At 38.4% G+C, this 16,479-nt stretch overlaps 1 protein-coding gene across 1 annotated transcript in view; it reads right to left on the bottom strand.

Moving 5' to 3' along the window:
- LMBRD1 (LMBR1 domain containing 1) overlaps nt 1-16,479 on the bottom strand; it is an 89,533-nt gene that overhangs the window by 70,157 nt on the left and 2,897 nt on the right. Inside the window, exons 2-3 of the mRNA XM_009880525.1 lie at nt 15,917-16,093; nt 5,866-5,926 (exon numbers count right to left, since the gene is read on the bottom strand). Of these exons, the coding sequence (XP_009878827.1) occupies nt 5,866-5,926; nt 15,917-16,093 (238 nt within the window). The remainder of the gene's footprint in view (nt 1-5,865; nt 5,927-15,916; nt 16,094-16,479) is intronic.

Genomic DNA, 16,479 nt, shown 5'->3' with positions numbered 1-16,479 from the left:
CACACCAACAACAAAAGAAAAGACAGAATCTTATTTACTTGACTATAGCAGTTAGATGCTGAAATGCCTTCCTCAGTAAGCATTAAGAGGCAAGTCATACCTGATCCAAGGAGAGGTCCCACTTCTCCCTCTCCACCATCCACCTGTCATATTAAAACTCTTCTTCGCACCAGCTCTGGTGTTTGTTAGACCTTGTGCTGGGTTACCTTAACTCACCACATTGGTGGAAAAGAGCCACAAAACCAGCAATCTTGCAGCATAGGTGGCCAACAGCACCTCGGGCTGCATTAAGAAGAGTGTCACCAACAGATGAGTAAGGTGATTAGTCCCCTTGACTCAATGTGGTCTCAACAGCACTTAAGAATGGAAGTGCTACATCCAGTTCTGGGCTCCCCAGTACAAGACACACACATACTACACACACATAGTGGCGAGTCCAGCAAAGAGTGACAACGATTGAAGGCTTGAGCATCTGAGAAAGCTGGGACTGTTCAGCCTGGAGAAAAGGCAGCTTTGGGAGGGATATTATCTATGTGTATAAATACTTGTGTGGTACTCAAGACTGTGGCAGACTTCTCAGTGCCTCAGGAAAGGATAAAAAGGAAGCAAACACAAACTGAAATACAGGAATTTCCATTTAAACAAGAACTTTTATTCTGCCTGCAGTCAGAAATTGGAACAGGCTACTCAAAGACATAGTAGAGACTCCATTCTTGTGATATTCAGAATCCAGCTGGAAACTGGCATAAATGAACTGCTGTGAATAGGTAGTATATTGAATTAGATTATCTCCAGAGTTCCCTTTCCAATCTCAGCACTTCTATGAGTCAAAATTAATTTCTAACAATTTTGAAGTTTGGGTTAGCACACCACAAGCATCCACCAAATGCCAACGATGGCTCCAGCGGGGGGGGGGGGGGGGGGGGGGGGGGAGAGGGGGGGGGCAAAAAGCACATTAGCACATTGCTTGAAATAGGACCCACAATAGTTCAATAGTCACAATTCCTTCAAATTTATGCTTTACTAAAAGATAGGAAGTTCTTAGCCAATGCTGACTTGTAATAGATGTTTTGTATAAAAACCTTAAGCTCTAACAGCATACTCTTTATCAACTCTGAGACAGATCTGCATACACAACAAGATTCAGCACAACACTCATTCCAGAATTTTCCATCCGTCATGAATGCTCTGCTGACGCTCAGTCCTTAAGTTCACTTTAAATGTGCTCTGTACAAGTTACGGGCTTTCAATGCATCTCATGACAAGATTTAATATTACAACTGAGGGTAACTTTATTTACATGTAGTAGCATAAACTCCAACTTACACTTATCATTGCAACAGCTCTGCTATTTACTTAGTTGAAAAACATTGTTACCATAGTAATTTTATAGGACTAACAGAAAAAAAAGAACTTAAGAGTAGCTTTGAATTTGCTTTTCCTAAGCAAAATCATTCTAATACAGTTTTTGTTCATCCATCGGGTGAATTCTTAAGCTCGCCTGTGAGAATTTTTTACTTAGAACTGAAAATTAGATTTATAGCTCACATAGTTATAGTAGTAAAACATTGTTCTTCTTATTATACTACATAGGAAACTTTAAAAGATTTGACAGAGTCCCTATCAACAAGACAGGAGACTGATCATCTGGTTTTTGAATTTTCTTTCTCAGAACTTATGAAAAAGGAAGAGCAGCACTTTTCATCAGCTCATACAAGTTAGTTACCCAAGGGCAAGCATCTAATTGCCTGTTGTTCCGCCCACTAAAAGGGCTGTTTTATTCCCTGGAAAGCTAACCTTCTAACTCAAAGGTCTTGCAGCAGCAAACAGCTAGTCAAACAACAAAGATACTCCCTTCCCCTAACTCCCTTGTGGCATGACAGGCTGTCTCAGCTTTCATTACTGCACTTCTGTGGACTTTAGTTTTACATCAGGGACTACTCTTTGCTCTGGTTCAGAGGTCCAACTTTTGTTTCAAAATATTTTTCTGGGTTGTATCAGAAGCTTGAAACACTACCACTGGAAAAGGGCTTCACTGTATAGTCAGTACAACAATGGCTCTTGCCAGAGTCTAAGCAATCTTCAGCAAGAATTCCTTGGTAGGGATTGGTTGTTTTAATGATTTTTTCAGAGGGCGATTCTTATCTCAAATCAAAATGACTCATTTTCTGCTGTTTTGCACAACATCAATACAAAGACACCTTAACTATAAGGAAGTTAGACCTGGTAGTAGTCCTCAAGCAAATTATAGCAATGGTACCTTCATTACATTTTGACTTGAGTTTTTTTTTTTTCCTCCTTGAAGTATGCAAGAGCAACTAGGAACACCACCAGGAACAATGAAGAATAGCAAAACACAGTCAGTAGAAGGAACCAAAATATCTTCAAGAACTGCAAAGATTTTAAGCAAAGTATTGAGATCAATATAGTCCCTCAAATCTCTTTCAGAGACTACAGGAGGCTCAAGAATATTATATGATCCGAAGTCTCTTCCATCACATAAAACTTCTGCTATTCCAGATGGTATCATATACTGGTGCATTGCATAACATCAATACTACTAAGTTGCTTAAAACAATGCTTTGTTATGTACTGCCTCACCTCTCCTGCTGAGAGGTCACAAGCTATTTCAGAAAACCCAAGATGAGTATTTCTTCCCAAATATATTATTTTCACATCTAATAAAAACTTCTAAAAACAATTTTTCATCAAGACTGTAAGAACAGACATCTTTTTTTCCCCCCAATGACAGTTAACAAATAGAAAAAAGTAGCAGATTTCAGTCATCATCACACACTTGTCTGAAGCAAGACAGTTAAAGCAGTTCACAGGAAGTGTCAATACTACGGCAGACTTTCAATTTATGTTCTGGCACACTGCTTCTCAAAAATCACACTTATTAGGAGAGTGTTTCTGTAGACATAACTTCACAATATTTGTCAAGTCCAGCTATGCAAGTCTTCCACAGTATTTAGCATATCTTCTCCTAGGACCACACCGTGAAAACAGGTAGCTACATTTGACTTGCACCTACTAATTCCTAGAAGCCCAAATCCTTGTGTCAGTGACTTGGTATCAAACACTTGCAGCAAGCAGACAAAACTCCATGCAAAAATAATCTAAGCTATACCAATTATTAACTTGGATAAATTCTTACTCAAGAACTTTTTTTAACCTAGGAACCACCATACAGTAACTATTGTTGACTTAAGAGAATACTATTATTTAAGAAAAAAGGAATGGAAAATTAGAAGTTTAGCTTTAGATTTTAAAGAACATCCAAAGAGATGCCCATAGAATTTAGCAGACATTCCTTGCCAAACTATAGTTGGGAGACATTTAACAGACGCAGTTCAATATCTCAGTCTACCTCACAGAAGACCAGGATCTCCCAATGGCATCCTTTCACCACTTACAAAACTTTACTAAAGAACACCGAATATCAAGCTGACTCTAACAGGTAGGATTTACTTACTAGAAGAGGAGCTACAGAGCACAGCTCCAGGTTAGTGTCAATTGTTTCAGCCCGATTCTTTGGTACAGAGCAAACTGCCATTGGACGGTTTCCAATTGTAATCCTTTCTAAAAAGGGCTTTCCTTCCAAATACAAGCTGACATGCTGTTTTAAAGCATCTGCCAACCACTGATCATTCTTCAATCACTCAAGTACTGGCAGACATATCCTACTACAGTTGGTTTTATGAGAATTAACACACTAAGCCACTATGGTTTCAAAGCAATCAGTAGACTGGTTTCCTAAATAAAGCTTTTAGGCTACTGAAGTCCCACTTTAAAATACAGTTATTTCAAGCTTCATTCTCAAAGTTACCTCATTTATCATTCTACCAGTACAAAGTCATTCTACTTCTGTATCAATCTAGCCAAGAAACCAGCTGGGCACGAACATTGTTCGTGGGGACTAATGACTTTGTAAAAAAAGCTTTCATACATTTTTTGACAGCTTTCTCAGTAAATTCCAATACAGGTAGTAAAGTAATCCTTAATACTCTAAAACATCAGTTAAAACACGGCCTCCAAATTCTTGCTACAATTAGAAGCGACTTGGATTGAAGGGTAGTGACCTAAGAGTACCAATTATTCGTACTGTAAAGCTACAGGAGGCAAATAAGATATATAGTTATCACTGCACTTACAGGAGAGATAAGAAAGTACTGGTATTCGTGTCCTTAAGTACAAAAGGAGATTTCAGTTCTGCTCATCCTGGTTATTAAAAAAAACGCCAAGACCAAATACTTTTAAGAGGATATGTGTAGAAAAAAATGGAATAGTATTACAAGACTGGAAGACTTGTTTAACTTATCCCTTCTCAGCTTTCATGTCACTGTGCTGTGCAACAGCAGCAGGGGACTAGACCTAATGATGCAGGAGAGGCATTAAGTTGTGTTTTTATACAGGAATGATGGAGACTTCTGAAAAACAAGTTGCCTATTACTGCTCACTTCAATGTAGCTGTAGTTATCAAAATGTGCATCAATTCCTCAAATTAAGATCACAAAAGAAAAATATTTTTAAAACCATCTTTAAATCTCTACCACCATCTGGAGGATACGCTATGAAATAAAACATTAATTCTACAATATTTCAAGTAGACCTGTCCAGACAGGCAAAAAACAAAAGCAGTTTTGGGGGCTTAAGCTCAAATCTATACCAAAAATTAGTTCAGGATTTACCAAGAGACGTATTGCATTAAAAGGAGACTCAGCCCAAACATCTTATAGAAATTCATCCAGTCTCACAAATCTATAGAAAATGGTCAACAGAAGAGTTTGAAGATGATTCCACATTAGGAGTTGTGAAATGCTTGGGCTGTTAAACAAGACAAGACCTTAGCAACCTCACAAGAGTAGAAAGCAAATACAAAGCAATCACACTATTCTACAATGAATAATCTTTGTGGAAGATAAACCAGTATTTTAAAAGTTCCTTTTTGAAAACAGAAAAGTTTCTTACTACTTTTGGCTTTAGGCTTCACTCTGCATGAAACTGCACGTTCTAATTTATGTCACTAACACTGGCAGGCAATAAGTATTCTATTACTTAACAAGAAAAAAAATCCACTATTTAGAACCAATTATTTCCCAATCTAAAAAAATATATTCAAAAGAGCCAACCCATAGCCTTCCAAGAGAAAACACTTCAAGTCTTAGGAAACCTAACCAAAAGCAGGCAACTACCTCTGAGTTTGTATCATTGACCAAGGCAAGCATTTCACTCAAACAGCAATAAGCATCACTCTTCTATAGCTACCTTTTGCATATGTATTTTTGTAAGCAGTAGAGCTTTCCATAAGGACAACTAAAATAAACTGATCTAAAACTACACAGAAGTTTGGTGAACAGTTATTTTATTAGATTTTATTTCAGTTAATTTTTTGCTTCAGTTTTGTTTAAGATTACCATTCTTGAATCAACTCCTTTATGCTCCTTTACAGTAGCTCTCACTTTGAATATGGTAGTTGCTGAATCTAAACAGTTAAACACAAGTGTTACACTCACAGTTGCACAAACTTTATACACAGCAGGCAAGTTTCACACTGCTGCATACATTAAGTGCCACAAAAGTTAAAGCAAAGCCATGTGTTTCCCTTAATGGACCTCTAAATACATACACAGGAAATAATTTAACAGCAGATTATGACAGAAGTCATTAGCCTTTTCACAGATTCACCTTCAGTATATTAGCATTTTTAGGAGGCTCATGAATGTTCAAAATTTCACTGAAGGGCAATAAGTGTAAGACTAATGTTTAACCAAAAAGGGATAATGCGGTATGATCCCTAAAAACTTCATGCCTTCACTTCAAGGTGCTATTAACTAAAAAAATATTAATGTTAAAAATACTTACTGTAGTATCCATAAAGTACAGTATCTTCAATTTGTCTTGAAACATTAGCATCAGCCCAGTCCTAGTAATAAAGGATACAAGCATTTAACATCAAATGAAACAAAAGAACACTTCATTCAATAGCATTCTTACAGAACTGAGAAACTCTTCATATTAAATGCCTAAGGAAAAGCATTAAGCACCCAGTTTGCCTATTTTAAGGGCTGGAAATTAAGTTAGAGTTAATTTACCTAACAAAGATGATTAACGAATGTGCTGCATTTCAGGGGAAAGACACCACAGAAGTATCGCCACTGCTTATACTCACTTTGGCTGTTAGCATCACACTTAAAGCTCTTTTTTTCTTCCAGATTAAGAATCTTTAGTTACCATACATTATATGGTCAATGCACAATTGAAATAAAATTATTAGTAAATATCACTTTTAGCAGCTACCAGTTTAATACATTTACTTTTGTTCTCTATTTCAGTTGCACTCAGAATACCTATTTTTATGAAACTGATACATATCAGACAATGCACCTACTGAGTCTAAAGCTCAATCTGAAGAGTTTTTCAAGATGTTTTATAGAAGACATCTGGAGATATGGCTATTTGCAGTTCTAGTCCTTTTTTCTGGACTATAAGCACTGCAGTAGACACTAAGCTTCCAAATTGAGCGATCGCAGGGACAAAGCTGCCCTCAGGATGAGTTTTCTGCAAAACCCAACATACGACAGGCTTGGAAACAGTGTGGTACATTAGAAAAAACTGCAGACAGTTAAGCTGTATCAGTTGCCCAGCCCAGTAGTTGGATGCATTTGATTTAATTTTATAATTAACACATTTATGTCTGCTTCACAAGTCTTCAGAAAAGGTGCACGTGCAAAGCATTAATGGAGGGACCCAATCAAGTCAAGGATGCACTCACTTGGAAGTCAATACCTCTCAATCAAAAAAGCACTAGTTCTGTATCCGTAAGGCAGACACACTGGGATTGCGAAAAAAGCAGCCCCGAAATCCCACATTACTGAATTTCAGTCACAGAAATAGCACCACAAACTAAAGGTTGGGAACACCTTCTAGAAAGAAAAGTCAGATAATCAAGATAATGTTTTCTAGATGCAATGCAACAGAAAGGGCAGAATTCGCTTTGTTAGGACTTCAAACCATGAAGAAAAATTAATTCTGTACAGATGGCCCTTTCTAAGGTATGAAACACCTATTTTTCAAGCATGTAAGTCCAGATATGAATAGTATATAAGGACACATTCTTCTGAGAATCTCTATAGTACTTCACTTCCTGTCACTACTGTACTTGGCAACACAGGAGAATACCTCATTATAGAGTATAAATACATAGAGATACATATAAAAAACACTACTTCTAAAAAGTTAGAGTGCTAGCAAAGGTGCAAATGACTGGGCATACAGGAATAAGCAGAGGACAATTCTACAAAGGGAAGATTTTACAGACCAGAAAGAATATCAAGTAGTTTGGGGAGCTCTCAAATGTGTAGTGCCAATTCCCACAGTATGTTGATAACAGGGTCTCTTAAGATCATCATAGAACAGTTTGGGTTGGAAGGGACATTTAAAGGTCATCTAGTCCAACCCCCTCAGCCATGGGCAGGGGCACCTTCCAATAGGATAAGGTTGCTCAAAGCCTCATCCAACCTGGACTTGAACACTTCCAGGGACGAGGCACCCACAGCTTCCCTGGGCAACCTGTTCCATCCAGTGCCTCACCATTCAAAATTGCTTCTTTATGTTCAATCTAAACCTACCCTCTTTCACTTTAAAACTGCTGCCCCTTGTCCTGTCACTACATGCCCTGCTAAAGTTTGTCCCCATTTTTCCTATAAGCTCCCTTTAAGTACTGGAAGGCTGCAATAAGGTCTCCCCAGAGCCTTCTGTTCTGCAGGCTGAACAACCCCAACTCTCAGCCTTTCTTTACAGGAGAAGTGCTCCAGCCCTCTGACCATTTTTGTGACCCTGCTCCAACAGCTCCATGTCTGTCTTGTACTGTAGGCCACTGAGCTGGACACAGTACACACAATACATGCAGTACTTATATCACAGAATAGCTATGAATAAAATTTATATATACAGATGCAACAGTACTCGGACATAAGAATGGCACATAGATTTTTATTATGCTCAGTTGTACCTTACAAACTTATTTTTAATTAGTTACCCAGCCAGATTAAGCCATCATCTCCTTTTTCAGAAGTATGAGCCCTTACTTTTTAGTTTGACCAAGACTAAAATTACATGAATATAAGTTAGCTTCAGAAAATAGTACCCTAAACCAGGTATTGGATTACTTGATACTATGCACACTAGCAGAGCTTAGACACTAACTGTATGCCAGTCTTGAGTTTCTAGCCTAAGCACTGAAGCTCTTTACATTATACCAAAGGGCAGATTGTTTTCCCGAAGTTCCTATCCAAAAAGTCACACTCTGATCAAGAAGCCATGATTCTTAACAGAAATTACTAGTAGAGTAATATCTTTCAAATCTTACGACAGAACTGCAGGAGACCCATTCATCTGTGCTAGGATTTAGATCCTATTACTCCCCAAATGTAACAGCATTGACATCACTTATTTGAACAAAAGCAAAAGTCGATCTTTTTCAGAACACGTTACTCAGTCCTAGGAAACTGTCCAGAGAATGGAAGTGAAAATAAAACTCTAGCTACATTGGTAACTGCACCAAGACAGAAGGCTGAAATCACATTCTTGCCCTCATCCCTTTCCTCTTCTCCTTGAGAGGAACTATTGATTTAAGGAAGCTAAATGTTTTCTAACTTGATCAGAGGTCCAAGCCTGACTGTACAGTTTAAACATGTTCCAGAATTGTTCTGGTCTTGTGGGATCCACTCTATGTGTAGTCAAGATCAAGCAAGTAGTTATCCAAAAGCAAAATTCTTCAAAAGCTAGCAATTTTGGAGACATACCAACATAACTGAATTGGCGAGAAAATAAAAGATCCAGTACTGTCAAAGTTCCTTCCAATTTCTATGCATAAGGTTTTTTCAAACTCATAAGCTCAAGCCCTTTCAGTTGTTGTTCAGATGCAGGCACTAATACAGAGCATATGAAAAATGCAAGTGAGCATACACCTTGAAGACTACACTTGATAAGACTTAAAATAATTTAACACTTGCTTTATCAGTTCTCTCAGAACTGCCTAAACATTCATGGAATACAGGTTTGATGACATACCATAAACAATTCATTTCCCTATCTCAGAATATCAGCACCAACTTCTTTTGTGTTAATATATTAAGACTGACAGTAGGCCACTTCATATTGAGCTTTTAAAGTTCACTGTCTGAAATTAAATTATCATCCAACTGGAATTTCAGTAGAAAATTATACATGCATTTTGTCATCTAATCAGCAAAAAGGAAGTATGAAAAGTATTTTAGCAGAAGGGACAGAAGCAACACCTTAAGTTAAGTGTCCGTCAGGTACACAGTAAACCCAATCTTAAAAGACTGTCGGGCTCAAGCCCAACAGCATTTCAAGAGAAAAAATTCTAGGCATTTGTATGAAAATACATCACAAAAGAATTTGATTGTAGAATAAATACACAGAATATTAAAGTGTTTAAAATCAAGTAAATGCATTACTTCAATTATACCTAAAGGAAAAGCAGGACTGAACTGAATTGGTAGCACTATTTACTTGCAAGTATTTGAAAAAGGTGTCTCCTGTGAGCAATGGAGACACTCAAAACCCACACCAACCATAAATAAGCAACAAAAGCAACAGCAAGGTCCAAAGTTTAAGAGGCACAGCCACTTTACAGGAAGTAGATAGTAATTGAAATACAACAGGTCTTAACTGCCAAAAAAAACCTGTTTCTCCTCCAACTCCAGTAAAGCATTTATAATAGGATACAGGTGTAGAACTTTAAAACATTGTAATTGCTTTTCATTTTGTTGCTCAAATTAAGTTGTGTACACAACCAGAGTAATATACTAGGAAATATACCTTACAGCATATCAAAATATTGAGATGTTACCTTACATTAAAAGATGTAAAGATGCAAAGATGTGCACATTTCACCGTTGTGTATATGTGCCTGAACTTAAAAACTTTGCGTTGCTCTGCACAAGAAGCAGCTATAATGCAAGCTGATTTAACAGCATATCATATCTAATATGTCAGCTTTCAGTCAGCTGCTGAAGCCCCACACTTACAGAAACTAAGGAGGTAAAATTCTTATTGGCAAGTTATCCATATGCACACATCATCAGCAACTCAAAAGCAGTAACCAGTTCACCTGAGTGAATTGAAACCTGAGTTTCAAAAAGCTAGTGAGAGCAGCACTGTCATGTCAAAAGCAAGAAGCACTGCTACCTAGCAAGGGTCAGAGTTCTAACAGTCTCAGGAGCAGTACTAAAACATCAAGTTCATAAGCATATGAGTTTACTGGATGAGCACATCCAAGACTTAGTTAAGAACTCATCTGGACAGCCTCTAGATCTAGTCTGTTTTGTTCTCCATCCATTATGGCCCAAGCTTACAATATATACAGCAAAAACCTTAGAAGCACAATAGATTAGGAAGGTGAGAAATCATTACTGCTTTCAACAGCAGTTAAAGATGTGAAAATGTGACCACAAATTCTCTGAGGGTCTGAAGAATTCAGGTACTCTGCACTGTTCTGCTGTACTTCATTCTGTTCCATGCAGTTTAGCAAGCATACATCATAGCACCTTTAAAATACCTGTAACAATGTGTTGTTTTGATAGATAAAGGAATCAACAATTTGCAAGGATACGTGCAATGAGCATGATTGCTTACATTATGCTTAGTATTCCCTAATACAGTTACAAGCATAGAAAGTAAATTGATTAGTAAAGTATTGCTCTATAAATAAGGACATAAAAACACAGTTTAAGACACTTCCGGTTTACCTAAATGCTAAAACCAAAGCAAAGCTCACTCAAAAGATTCATTTTATACTTACATTCATAAAAAATTAATTATGAAGAACACTTGCTTCCAGTAATCATTGAGTGGAATCTTCCTTCTCCCAGCAACTGTGTCCGCTTAGTAACTTACATTAACATATTCAACAGAACAGTACTACTCAAACTCTACCAATAACTTCCCCAAATGAAAGCAATACAAGCTAATCTGACATTTTTTTACCTTCCCTGCTTTTTAGCAGGGGAATGGTCATGAATTTTATACTTTTGTCCCTGTTAAAAGGGACATTTCTACTGTCACTGCTGGACCTTGCAAGAATTTCACGAGCACCCAGTGAAGATAGCTCCCATTCTCCACACATGTACCTTAGTAGAGTTTAAAGTGGTATAACATTCCAGATTTCAGTACTTGTGATGTTTCATCAAATGTAGATGAAGCCATCATTCTGCTGATTAGCCTCTCCCAAAGCCTATCCAACAAAAGGAAGATGCAATACCAAAGACTGGAGAGTGAGTCATAGCATGCTTAGGTATAAAGACATTTCATATTCAAATCTCAGATCTTTCAGCCTGTTACCTCCAAAACGGGACAGAGCCAGGATTTTGACTGCCATATGGAGAGCAACATCCAGAAACATGCATGTATCAGCAACATCTGGCTACCATGAGTATTTCAGCCAAATATTGCTATTTCACAAGTAGTAATTCCTACTCAGAACAGGAAGCATGGTCTCAGTTGATAATGATTTCTAAGGTAACACTTTTCTAGAAAAAAAAAATCCAGTATTTTTAGTGGTTCTGTATTCTCTGCAGCTACACAATGAGTTTCCCACAAGACACAAAAAAAACTTAATAGAGTGGTCTGCAAAAAGGATCTCCCATTAAACAGACACTACTCATTGAATCATTAAGGAGACAATAGGCTTTTAACAGCTGAGGCAGAGACCTCAGGTTTGTGAGGTGTTGGGTCTAACCAGAAAGAAATAAAAGCCACTGGCTTTTAAGTTCAAATAGTAGCAAGAATCCATACATTTCAAAAACAGAAGTTCTCATCACCTCCCCTGCCTTCTGCTGCATCAATAATAGAAAAAAAAAAAGACAGTGTGGTGATGATAATGTCCTTGTTTCAAGTAGTCTTCCTGCTGCAAGACAGCATCAGCTAGGTTTTAAATATTTATGAGACTTGTAGGTCAGACCCAGAGGTCTTGGGTTCCAGCAGCAATCTTTTAAGTCTTTAAGCTAGGGTGAGGTTTTCTGTTTCTAAGTGCTTGTTATAAATCAAACAAGCTTTCAGATCAAACAGATCAGATCCAATTGGGTGTATTTGAAGTGCACTGCACAAACTAAAGCACTGTCAACGCAAACATCCAAAACCTTCAAGATAAAAGTGGTGCTGGTGAATATTATGAGGACTCCGCTTACAAGGTAATACTCAAATTCTTTTGATTAGTACTAGAACCAAAAGCCTGCTTCCCTACTTAACAGCACTATGAATCAAAGTAATCCCAGCCTCCAGAAAAAGTGTTACTCCAACAAATTCTATTGTACATGGGAATAACGACCACCCAAGTCCATGCAAAACTGCTCCTTTCCTAAAGGACTAAACTACTGTGCAAAACCTTTTAATACCAAAACTGCTCGATTCACTCACTACAAAAGCTTCAAAATAGTATTTGATAAGTCTCACAAAATACAAGGAGACACACCAACAGGTACCAAATGTCACAAGCCACTTGTTTATAGCAAAGAACAGCATGTCTTAATTAAAAGATGTACAACAGTCCTGTCAAAATGGACAAAACCTCCAGGTTAACAAAGGCTGTCAAGGAAAACAACTCGGAACACACGATGGAAACTGACTACACAACACTGTTTTAAGTTAATTCATCCAGAAAGCAGCATCATTTTGACAGCCTTCAAAGAAGGGCAATCCGCCTGGGTACTACACTTCAGACAATTAAGCCAATCCTTGTAGCCAGGACACATACCTTCACTTGCCACTGAACACACAATTCACATTGAGAACTCTGAACCATCAGATTATGCTTCAATTTTACCTCTGCTATCAGTATAACATGCTTCTCCCTGAGTTTGTTACAAGTCTGTTCACAGAAAAACCTCAAGAATATCTGCAAGTTGATAGCAGGGTCAGATGCATTAAAAATGAACTGAAAGTCTACATATAGTACCTCTCTGTTTTAAGTTGAGCATCCTTGACTTTCTCCTATGAGGGCAGGCTGGGAGAGTTGGGGCTGTTCAGCCTGGAGAAGAGAAGGCTCTGGGGAGACCTTATTGCAGCCTTTCAGTATTTAAAGGGGGCTTATAAGAAAGATGGGGACAAACCTTGTAGTAGGGCCTGTTGGGATAGGACAAGGGCTAACAGTTTTAAACTAAGAGGGAAGATTTAGACCAGATATAAGGAAGACTTTTTTTTTTTTTGAAACACGAGGGTGGTGAAACACCAGCACAGGTTGCCCAGAGAGGTGGTAGATGTCCCATCTCTGGAAACATTCAAGGTCAGGTTGGATGGGGCTCTGAGCAAGCTGATCCACTTGAAGATGTCCCTGCTCATGGCAGGTGAGGTTGGACTAGATGACCTTTAAAAGTCCCTTCCAACCCAAACTATTCTATGATTCATTTCTCTAACACTGATACTGGGAATTACAGTTGGGAGGTAGACGAAAAGAGTACATACAGCAAAATAAATTGCTTACCTCAGATCTGGGTAACTGCCACTACTCTTTTGGCATAAGCTCTGAAATCATCTAGTTGGAAGGTTTTTTTTGATGAACTAATGATTTATCTACAGAGAATATTACCTACATGAGCTACCTGATCCACCTCAAAAAATGCACTGAGAAAAAGAATCTAGTGAAGACTTAACTCACTCTGGCCATCCAAAACAAAGTATCCTTGCCAGAGTCATAGTCCTTCAGACCCCAGCATCAAATATAGCGCTTTGGAGGTGCTGGGTTTGAAAGAATCATTCAGAGGAATGACAGTAGTCTCTTGGAAAAATTCTGAACCCAATCCAGTCTGTCCCACTTGTGAAGCAGCAGTGAAAAAGAAGCACGTTACCCAGGACAGAATTAAAAGCTTTAACCATTCATGAATGTCTCACATGAAGTTGCTGTCAACCTCTTAACTTGCCATTGATCCTAAACTGAAATTACCAAATCAATAAAGCTGTGTATTTACGTATAGGTTTGTATGTTCTGACTGACTTTAGATCCACTCAAGTTCACCGGGAAGGCCACATTAATATTTCTATACCACAACTTTAACACTTATGTTGGATCAAATGCATTAATATCAGAAGATCTCATGTTATTGCTGCAAAGCTAGAAACTCATTCCGATGAATCTTAAAAGAAGAGGAAGAATTCCTCTGCATGGCAGCATTCAGCAATTTTATTTCAACAGGCCATCAGCAGCATCTACAAACACTAGGAACTAAGCAAAACCAAGAATACTCAGAAGCAGAGGGAAAGGTACTTTGAAGATATAAAAGTTTTATCACGAGCATGAAAGCTTGCTTTCAGGTACAACTCTTAAACAGAACCTATCCTGCCCATCATACCACAACATGTGGCCACTAACAAAAATCTAGCTCAAGAAAAACAGTACTTTAAGTAGAGTAATTATCCTTCTATTAATTATACTTCCTTAAATAAGACTGTAGAGAATGCATGACTACATTTGGCCTCCTACTCTCCGCACGAGTTCGTTTCTCAAGTCAGGGAATGAATACATTAACAAAATAGGTCTCCTTTGCAACAGGAAATTCTGCTTAGTTCCCAGTAGACGTGCATTTTTCACCTATGCCTAGTTACATCATTTATTTCTCTAGCTAGTCAGGCTCAATGTATTTCTTAATACTCAGTATTATTCTCATTGAACTGCTAGTATCATGACATATGAAAGGTCTCTTCTATATTCATTTTAATTCTGAACAAACAAGGTCTGAAGACACAAACTTTTAACAATAACATTGAACAATAGCTTAATTTATTCTGTATTACCGCTCAGCAATAAACATGACAAAAACTGCGTCACAGCTCAATTCTTAAGGCTTCTTATGACTTGCATTTACATGACCATCAGCCAAAAGGCACTGTACTGGCTGCAAGCTAGTTCTGAAGCGTTAGCAAGGATCTGGCAGGACCTAGGTTTTCCTTTGGAAGTATGGCTGGAAGGGAATATAGTCTTTGAGCCCAGTGTATAGGCATTTACCATCTGCCCACTCCCTCATTTGTTTCAGAATAATCTCTTTTACTATAGATCCAGATAAGATCCAAACCAAATTATTAATATGCTCCAGTTTGACCTGTTTTTAATGGTAGTGTTCTCACAAAAACACTGGGTCATTACCTTCAAGGACCCTTTTTACCCAAGGGTAAAGAGGCCAACGCTTTAAGCATTGGGAAGAACTCTTACTTACAGTAATGCTTAGAGTGAGTGACTACAGTAAGTACTCATCTCATTAAGAACTCATTTTGTACAGCAACCCCCTACAGTTGTATATAAAAAGGTGTATAAAAATAGTAGTTCAGTTAAGGCAGCTCCAGCTAAGAAGAGATACTATCCCTTCCCCCAAGGGTTTTTCCAGTTTTCTCTCTTTAAAAAAAGAGCTTAACAACTCAGGGTCTACACTATAGGTAGATTAACATAGTAAGTCTTTATAAGTCTTGATGCCTCGGTAACAGAATAAAAGAATGCTGGCAAAAAAGGGAATCAAAATCTTAAACTGCAAATGTGCTGGTTTTGGACAGAGGGGCTACTAATTCCATTCTGTAATGCCCCATTATGATGTACTAAAAAGCAACATTTATGACATTTATTTGTATCTTCAGGATGGTAGACACACTCCTTTTAGCACAACAGAAGGAATGACCGTTTGAAAATGAGTAGAATATTGAATACAAGTAACTGAAATGAAAATTGAAATCCAGTTCAAATAACAAACAGAGCTCAGTGCTGTATTCACAATACTAGATCACAGCTTTCTAAAAAAACTCAGGCTCTAGAACAGGTATTAGCATTGGTTTTAAACACTTTGACAACTCTTTCAACACAAGCGCTTCCCCTGAAGAGCCAATTAGGATTTTTTTTAGAAGACCATACCTTAAATGTACCATTTTGGTTTTTCATATATGAAACCAAGAAGATGTCCACTGGTAGTAGCGCTGATGAAATAAGAGCAACGGCCAATGCGAAGATCGCTGTTATGGTAGAAATCACTTCACTTTCCCGCCGACTCTGATACTTGCGCACATAAACCCAGCAGAAAATTAGAATAGCCTAAAATACACAGGAAAAGACAATTAGGAGTTGCATAATAAGGACGCCAGAAAGCAAGTACTGAAGTTAGACCCTGTATCTTGGTATTGGTGACTGGCACATACCATCAACCCCTTTCTACCTGAGCCCCACGCACCAGCGGTACACTCACCACACACTTCGCTCTTTGTACCTTCCCTACCACCAGCCTGGGCATCAACAAGAGCAACACCACTACGCACACGAAAAACAAGCTGGAACGCAGACGAGCACCGCTGATAGGCCAGGCAGGAAGGCAAGGCAGCCCCGCACCCTCAGCCCTGGGCTCTGCCCGCCGCTGCCGCCATTGCCGAGGCACCGGCGGGGCCTGCGGGGGAGAACTCCCTCGCCGGGGCTGCGTGGGGGGG

Source organism: Charadrius vociferus, unplaced genomic scaffold, assembly GCF_000708025.1.
Source record: "Charadrius vociferus isolate BGI_N301 unplaced genomic scaffold, ASM70802v2 scaffold513, whole genome shotgun sequence".
NCBI lineage: Eukaryota > Metazoa > Chordata > Aves > Charadriiformes > Charadriidae > Charadrius > Charadrius vociferus.
Note: the sequence above shows the minus strand (reverse complement) of the source record. Positions and strands in the feature narration are given on the sequence as shown.